This window comes from Nicotiana attenuata, unplaced genomic scaffold (genome assembly GCF_001879085.1).
Source record: "Nicotiana attenuata strain UT unplaced genomic scaffold, NIATTr2, whole genome shotgun sequence".
NCBI classification, from domain to species: domain Eukaryota; kingdom Viridiplantae; phylum Streptophyta; class Magnoliopsida; order Solanales; family Solanaceae; genus Nicotiana; species Nicotiana attenuata.
In genome coordinates, this window is record NW_017676309.1 from 1 (window position 1) to 9,182 (window position 9,182).

Here is a 9,182-nt window from a genome sequence, read left to right on the forward strand (position 1 = left end):
CGATATTTTGAGGCCCAGTGGCACCAAACTATCATTAATAATTATGTATTTTTTTATTATTTAAATTCATATTTTTTAATAACTTAATTGTACAAATTACTTACGTATGGGTTCTGGGCTCCATATTTTGAGGCATATCGGCTATATATTTTTTTTTATAATTGAAATTCATATTTTTTAATAACTTAATTGTATAAATTACTTACGTATGGGTTCCGGGCTCCATATTTTGAGGATCGAAATACCAGTATAAGATACTAAAACAAAAGGAATTCTAAGCTAAAATACTACACATTACTACGCTACAAGGCTCTAAATTTTACTACGCTAAAAGGGTCTACGTTTTACTACGCTAAAAAGGTCTAGATTTTACTACGCTAAAAAATAATCTAAACTAAACATAAACAACAAATAAATTTAATTGCAAATAAAACACAAAACGGCATGAAAGCACATATATATAAATGAGAATATTAACAGACAAATTTATTTGACAAATTTATATTTTTATATAAAACAGTAAAATTAAATCCGGATAAATTTAAGATGCTAATTTCGAAAAAAAACACAAACCGAAATAGAACACATACAAATCAAATAATATGCATTATTATAAAAGTTTCAACTTAAAATAAATCGAAATACCTCGATTTAGAATTTTCGGAAAGCAAATAGATCGAAATTTTGACTCCGAAAGCGTGAATCAACAATAACAAGAAGCTCTACTCGAGTGTGGGACCTACGTTCTTCAAGTTTTATGTGCCGGGGGGACCCAAATTTTTATTTTTTATTTTTTATATTGGCGGACAGTTTACAGTGGGGGGACCAAGGGATAGAGGAGTAAAATATTTGAAGAAGGAAGGCGACGGTGAAGAAGATGGAGGGTTTTTTATTGAGGGATATAACGCCAGGTTTTCTGGCGCTATATCACTGTGTCAGTATAACGCCAGAAAATCTGGCGCTATACATTAACGGTGCAGTTACCGTTATTATATAGCGCCAGATTTTCTGGCGTTATACATAATATGATAACTTTTTTTTTTTACACCTATTTATGTATTTTGAGTCCAAAATAACAATAATTTGTTTCCGGACTAACAAAAGAACTCTATCAACTTAAGTTTGACTTCAATAATTACTAAAATATGTTTTTTAAAGTTTATTGACACACCATGAATTTTTTAGCCCATGGTTGTCAATGTTATTTTATTGTTTGGGCTTTATGCTTTTGTTTTTGTTTGAATTTATACCTAAAATAAAATTACAGATTTAGCATATTACTCCTAATTCATTTCTCGATATGCAGACTAATTAACTTTTACTAAGATTTGGAAAAGTGTCTCTTGCAATTTTAATATAAGAAGACTTTATATTTAATTCTTGAATATGTAAAATTGAGTAAAAGTAAAATTACTAACAAGATGTAGTACCAGCTATACTAATTGATCTTCAATAAGTGAAAAATGTCAATAAAGTGGGATAAATTGGTTAAATTAAGAATAATATCGTAAATAACAGAAGGATATCTCTCCAATAAATTCCCATTTTGTATTATTACTACTCCACAACTTAAGACCTTGCTTTCCTTCTTTATTTTCTTTTGTTTAGGAGAAATACCATGATTAGACCTTATTCTTTAAATTTTAATGGTTAAAATTGGTGGAAGGCCTAGACCAATATAAAGTAAAAGTTAAACGCACTAGACTACAACAATAACAACAACAAAGAAAATGTGTAATTCCCGAGTTGGGTCTGGAGAGGGTAATGTGTACGTATACTTTACCCCTACCTTATGAAAGTAAAAAAACTGCTTACGATAAACCTTCGGCACAAGAAAAGATGCAAAAATAAGCTGTAGCAATTAAAAGGACTAGTGTGATGCTTTTAAAAAAAAAAATGAAGGACTAATGTGATGCTTTTAAAAAGTATAATGGTATATGAAATTTTCAATTAATTGATGAAGCATTTCTCGCTTCTCTTATTGTGGAAAGAGAACGAAAAACTTTAATGTAAACATTCTACTTCTCACATTATTTTCCATGGGACTATAAATGTCCCCAGATAAAATAAATGTTAATAAGCCGAAAATTGAAAAAATCCAATTTTTGTGAATACATTAACAGTTCAGGTGACTTTTCTATATACACCAATTTCATAAATCAAATTCACTTGCTTCAATTTACATAGAAAATTGAGGTTGAATACTTGAATTATCTTGTGCTCGGGCTAGACCAACATCCCTCCTTGACTTGCATTAGTATAATAACCAAAATTGTGCAGAGAAGTGATGCAAAATTGGTAAGGCAGCAACTTCGAATTGCAGACCGTAAACTCTTTGACAGAATCAGCACTCTGAAGGCATCACACGGCAGCAAAAGGCGCCTGCACGTGTTGTGTAGTAACTCGGAAGGTCCCACCTAATTCTACCGGAACAAGGGGGATTAACGAATGTAATACGTCCGTTATTAGGGGGCGATAGCTTGGCTCAGGCTGAACACACAACACAGCAACTGCAGCAACCTACACATCATCATAAGAGAGAACACCACTCTCAATTTCAAATGCTCTAATCTAGTACGTAAAAGCTAAATAAGTTATAAGCTAGAGTAAACCAGCTTTTGTATCATCTCATTGAATGCACCCACTCTGCGTAGATTAGGCATACAGGTATTCCAGCCTGTTTTAGTGGAGGGCGAGACGCAAAATATTTGACATTAATCAACCATATGGTTCATTTTAATGTTCTTTTTCGGATGTTAAGCTTTCTCCAGTCGATGCATGTTAGTTGCTATGCCAAATGCTAGCCTCTCAAAAGTGTTAGAATATAAAACCAGACCTAGTTAATCCTAATTTTATTCCTATATAGTTTGATGGCTTTTCTAGTCATACACACCTCTCTTCTCACGACCTCTTCGTAATACTAATAAAAGGTTAAAAAGGCAGCCCGGTGCACTAAGCTCCCGCTATGCACGGGGTCCAGGGAAGGGCCGGACCACAAGGGTCTATCGTACGCAGCCTTACCCTGCATTTCTATAAGAGGCTGTTTCCACGGCTCGAACACGTGACCTCCTGGTCACATGGCAACTACTTTACCAGCTACGCCAAGGCTCAAAGGGTAACAAAGTATTAACTGTCACATTCCAAAGTTAAAGTTAGCTCAGTTTTGGCAATGCTGAATGAGGATAAGTTATGTCAGTTAGATATGAATGCCGCTAGCCTAAGAGCTTATTTTGCACAAACCTGATATAAATGCTTTAAATCCATTGTATCTTTGATCACAGGATCCACAATATTTGGAAGCTTTGATCTATCTGTGAGCTGAGGCATGGCCTGCATTTCCATAAATAGTTAAACATTGAGCCTCAATTTCCAAAAAAGATAGATTAAATGTGTATCATAAAGATGAAATATTCAATAAAATGGATTGGATCTGAGAGCAATTAAATACTTACCCATGTGACTATAGACTGGCATTGAGCTGGTGCCAGTTTCTCTACAGGCCTTCTTCCCAATAGAAGCTCCAGAAGAACAACTCCAAATGCATATACATCACTCTTATCAGTTAACTTTCCTGCAAACGAAATAAAATAAAATAAAAAATTGCTAACTCTTTTAGATAGAGGTAAAAAGAAGAAAAGAAAAACCAAATTGGCACAATTAAATGAATCCACCTATAAGGTATTCGACTTGGACTAAAAATTACAAGAATTAACCCAAATAGCTGTTCACCCAATCGGTTAAACTAAAAATAGTCAGCGGATGTATAATATACATATAGTCCATATATAATATGTGTATGACCGAATATAATTAGTGCATAATTTATGCTTACCGGCTAGGAAAAGTAAAAAGTGAATCCGGCCGGCTATTTGTGTAAAGATTATTTGTATTTGAATACAGATTTGTAGATCCTCTTTGGGGCCCTAATTTAATTGATTTACGACCTTAAAAAGGCTTAAAAGGGGAATAATTCTTAAAATGTAAAAACATCTCAGTGATTACTGACCCCTCATAATAAAAGGAATTTAAGTTATTAAAGTGGCTGCAATTATACCATTTTGCTTTAACAAATGATCAGCCTTACTTACTGTCCGCTTTGGTCACATGTGCAAGTTCTATGCTTAAGGATACTTTTCTAATGATCTCTCAACTTTTATTCAAAATTCATTGTAATTGTTATTTTCATATACAAAAAAAAATAAATGGAGAGCGGAAAAGGGAAATAATTTCTACATTAGAAGCTAAGGAGTTAAGAATGGCATACCATCTAAAAGGTATTCCGGGGCTACATAACCTAAAGTTCCAGAGAGCTTGATGTTGTTTTTGTTTTGAGCCCCACCGAGCACAGCTAGACCAAAATCTGAGAGCTGAAATTAAACACAACATTAAGAGGGAAAACCGGAGATTGGGTCCATTTTCTCACGCTGCATAATTTCAGATCGCGACAGCAATAATATCGATATCAAGAAATCTCATACAAGCAATGGAAATCCTAATAAAGTTTTTACCTTTGCATTGAAGTTGGAATCTAGAAGAATATTAGATGATTTCAGATCTCTATGAATCACTGGTGGATTGCAGTGCTCGTGCAAATATTCTAATGCTCTGGTCAAACAGTAGCAATTTGTTAATACTTAAATGTCAATAATTCAAATTAAATAAAACACATGGTCTTGTCTACTTTCTAACAAACCCTTCTCACCTTGCTGCATCAAGGGCAATTTTCATTCTTTGGTGCCATGTTAATGCTGATCCACGGGAAGGTCCTAAAAAACACATCAAATCAAGAAAATGACAAGGAGTTTAATTTTCAAGATTTCTCTTTCAAGAGTTTAATACTAACTTAAGTTTTTGAAATATAATACTACCATGTAATTGACTTTCTAGAGATCCATTTTGCATTAGTTCATACACGAGGAGTCTTGTATCACCGTGAATGCAATATCCCAACAATGAAATTATATTCGGATGTTGAATTTGACTCAACAACTCTACCTCAGTCTGCAAATCCAAATTGAGAGATAAAAGGAAATAGCAACAAGTTACAAATCGATGGATGGCCATGACAAGAACGATCGTTTGGAAAACAAAAGGGTTGGTACCTCGAATTCTTTAATGGCATCTTGAGTTCCACCTTCTAGTTTCTTGACAGCTACATACAAATTATCTTCCAATTTAGCTTTGTATACACATCCAAATCCCCCTTCACCTAAAATCTCACTTTCTTGAAAATTGTTGGTGGCTGATTCTAATGTCTTGTACTCCATTAAACAAACAGATGCAGCTTTCTTACTACTATAAGTGGACTTCAAAGAATTGAATTTACACATTACTGGTCCTAATGCAATCCCCTTCACACCATCTTCACAATCAAAAACAAAGATATCTCAGACAAAGAACTCAGCACATCATATGCAAATCACATAATCATAATCATAATAGTAAAAAGGGCAGCCTGGTGCACTGAGTTCCCGCTATGCGCGGGGTCCGGGAAGGACTGAACCATAAGGGTCTATTGTACACAGTCTTTTAGCGTGCATTTCTGCATAGGTTGTTTTCACGGCTCGAATATTTGAAAATCAAGAAAAATGTACCTGAGCTATGACTACTGTCCAAATCAGATTTCTGTAACCTCTTCTTGTGATAAATCCAGAAGCAAATCATGAAAAATATGATTGCTCCCAATGCAGAAGAAGCTGCAATTAGTGCTATGAGCAGCTTCCTGTTTTGATCCATATGATGCTTCTGACTCCCAACTTGAACCTCTGATTCCATATAATGAATAGATATAAGTCAATCAAAGCTAAAGTTGACAGCTTTGGTTTAAATATGGACTAAAATCTAAGAAATAAAGCCAAAAGATATGACTGAAACTACCAAAAAATAAAGTATAAAATTGCAAAAATAAACATCAAATACATTAAATGTAGGAGAATTAACAACAATAAAAACCCATATATTAAAAAATTCAGTCTAACATTAAATGCACTCCTATGACAGCTCCCATAATTTGAATTTTTAAATTTTGGATCTTGAAAATTAAAAACCAAGAAAATCTAAGCCCTTGAGAGAGAGAGAGAGAGAGAGAGAGAAAGAGAGAGAGAGAGAGAGAGAGAGAGAGAGAGAGATGGAGTAACCTGGAGAAAATGTGGTGCTGATGAAAAAACTGGAGAAATGGGTGGTGCTATAGGTGAAATAATGGAGGAAAAAGAAGGGTCCATTAAACATCAACAACTAGAACAAACAGATGAAGAATCCAAATGGGTCCATGAAAAAGAACCAAAAACAAGATAAAATCTAATTATTTCTTCTTCAACAAAATTTGAAGAAGAAAAAGAAAGATTTTTTTTTTCTGTCTGAAAAAGATGGCTGTTTGCTTCAGTCACTACGCTGCTATTTCTGTTGCCTAATAGAGACAGAGAAGACAAGACAGAAGGATAATCCTATGAGTTGAGTGGCGGTAGACAATTTATGATGTTTGTTTTGTGGATTCAAAACAAAAATATTTTGAATTTTGTTTTTGCTTCTCTCTCTTATGAAACTATGAATAGTGGGCAAACACTCTCCAAATGGCGACAAATATGAGAACGAAAGGAGGTGTGTCTGTGTGTGTATATATAGTAGTACTAGTGTTGCAGAACCCAAGAATCATGTGGGCAGTTACACCCAGAAAATATGGGGACCAGAATTGAAAAGATAAAGTCTTTTGGGGATATAATTGCAAATTAAAGAAAGTATCATAAAAGTCTCTCGATATGTAAAGTTTTGCTTTATATAGTCTGGAAAAGATTGATAAAAAGTTGAAACAAACCTCTCGAAAGAAAAGTAACGGAAAAACAAAAAAGCATCTTTTGTTTCGTGCATTTTTTTTGTTTTTTGTTATTTTTTTTGCTCTTTTTTTAACTACCGGTTATATTTTAAAGGCAAAATAGCCTAATTGGCACTTATACTTGTGCCACTTTGTCATCCCGGTCCCCAAACTTAATGAAGTTTCATCTACACACCTCTAACTCGTTCAAAAGTAATATTTTAAATCCTTCTGACCATTGACCAAGCCTATGTGGCATTTGCTTTGCTGAGTTGGATAAAATGCGTGACTACACGCTTTAAGAAGCTGAGTAAAAGTTTATGATTTTAATTAAAAATACCAAAAAATGAAAAGAAAAGAAAAAATAAAGGGGGGTTAACGCCCAGAAGCATCAGTTTTATGGTGATTGCATTTCTTGTTCTTTGAACACAAGCTAAACTCTTGGAATTTATTCATTTCCTCGTCTTGGTTGTCTATGTTTTGGATCTATAAAACTACATATTTGTTGGTTTTCAAATTGAAAGTAAAAAAGAAAAACTTGTGGCTTAATTGAAAGCATAAATTTTGAGGCTGTTAACCAACAGCTACTTAGTTTCCTTATGATGCAGTTGGAGGAGTGTATAGCGCTGAAAGGCTTAATGGCTTATTAGCTGCAAACTGGAAAAGCTTTGCACGCCAGAATTACTTCGATTCACACGGCATTTTTCTTTCCACACTCTGCTCTGGGCCTCTGTTGGTTATTGCGATAATAATCTTGGTGAGTTTATTTGGTCATTCCTTTCTGTTTGTTTCCGTCATTTCTAGTGTTTTCACTCACTAATTTGCTGCGCACTTTTCTTCTTTCCAGGTTAATACCCTCTTATCACTATGTTACCTGATTGTGAGGTGGAAAAAAGCCGAGCTTAGACACCGGGACAGACTAGCTCGTAACAAGGAGGATTAACAAACATAGTACTGCTCTGCTATGACTGGAGCATAGGGTAGGCTCTGCTAATGGCTGATTTTCAGAGAGAGAAAGGCATGAATGTGTTTGTGAGAGAAAACTTTAGGATTAAACTTTTCCTTTTCCAAAAATAGTTTTGTGAATAAAAATAATGACATGGAATATTTTTATCTGACGTGGATAATACAGTGAGACGATTGAGGAACACACATGGTCAGAAGGGTTTAAAATATTACTTTTGAACGAGTAGAGGTGTCTAGATGAAACTTCATTAAGTTTGGGGACCGGGATGACAAAGTGGCACAAGTATAAGTGTCATTTAGGCTATTCTGCCTATTTTAAAAATAAAAGATACAGGGAATTTACATTTGATATAGTTTCCTTTATATGCCTATAGAATGTGATGGTCAAATTTCTTAAGATGACACTGGGTAGCAACTCTAAAGGGTTGTTAAGTTAAGAATTAGATAGAGAGTCCTGAATTTTAATTTTTCAGGACAAAAATATCCTGAATTGTCATGAAGTTGAGATTTTTAATTTAAAATTTCAGGACTAAACAAGTACAGTCAAACCTCTCTATAATAACATCCCTATATAATAACAATTAACTATAACAGCCGAGTTTTTCTCGGAATCGAATATTATACTATTATGTTATAATATGTTTCCTCTATAACAGCACTACACAAAAGCAGCCAAAAAATTTCGGAACAAACGAGCCTGTTATAGAGAGGTCTGACTGTATTGCCTAATCTCTAAGTAGGATCCCTTAGAATGAGTAATGATATGTTTTTCATCAACAAACCCGACAGCAGGTAAATCACCGAACCCAGTAAACCTCCTCTTCCAAGTGTCCAAAAGCTAAATCACGACTTGAGGACTAAATGTTTTACATCCATCAATGTGGGACAACTCAACACCCTCCTACCATTCATGTGTATGCCCAAGTCTGTCAGTTGAAATATGGACAATATAATATGGGAGCCTGACATCAAGTAATTCAGAGCTTTTGCAACTATACCTAGTTTTGGGGTCACAATTGAACCTATACCCATTTTGCAAAAAAAAATTGCAAGCCTACCCACTTTACGATCAACTTCAGACTTATCGGGTCTGAAGTGAAAAAATTGCTCTTCAGATTATACCTGTTAATCGGGTCGTGCCAGCCCAATGATAGCCCGGTTCAACCCGATACGCTAGGGGTAGGATGGTTTGGGGAGGGTTGGGGGGAGCCAGACGGGAACGGACATTTTTGGTAACCCGTGCTCCAGAACCCGGTAACCCCCTACCAGGTTTTTATCGGGCTACAACCCAGTTCAGACCGGTTACCGTTGGAATTTTTTTTTTTAAATTTTAGACCGTTGGACAATGGCCATTTTTTACAAATTTGGCCATTTCGGCCTACCCCCTTAAGAAATTAGCCCCCCACCC

General features: G+C 34.9%; 1 protein-coding gene across 1 annotated transcript; it reads right to left on the reverse strand.

Moving 5' to 3' along the window:
* Nucleotides 1–2,069: 2,069 nt before the first annotated feature.
* On the reverse strand, nt 2,070–6,329 carry LOC109220921 (probable receptor-like protein kinase At1g80640). Its single transcript, XM_019385391.1, has 10 exons — nt 6,138–6,329; nt 5,595–5,765; nt 5,103–5,362; nt 4,869–5,001; nt 4,703–4,766; nt 4,509–4,605; nt 4,265–4,367; nt 3,453–3,571; nt 3,241–3,330; nt 2,070–2,520 (listed from the first exon to the last, which is right to left on the reverse strand). The coding sequence occupies exons 1-10, from the start codon at nt 6,226–6,228 to the stop codon at nt 2,362–2,364; spliced, it is 1,287 nt and encodes a 428-aa protein (XP_019240936.1). The 5' UTR covers nt 6,229–6,329; the 3' UTR covers nt 2,070–2,361.
* Nucleotides 6,330–9,182: the final 2,853 nt, after the last annotated feature.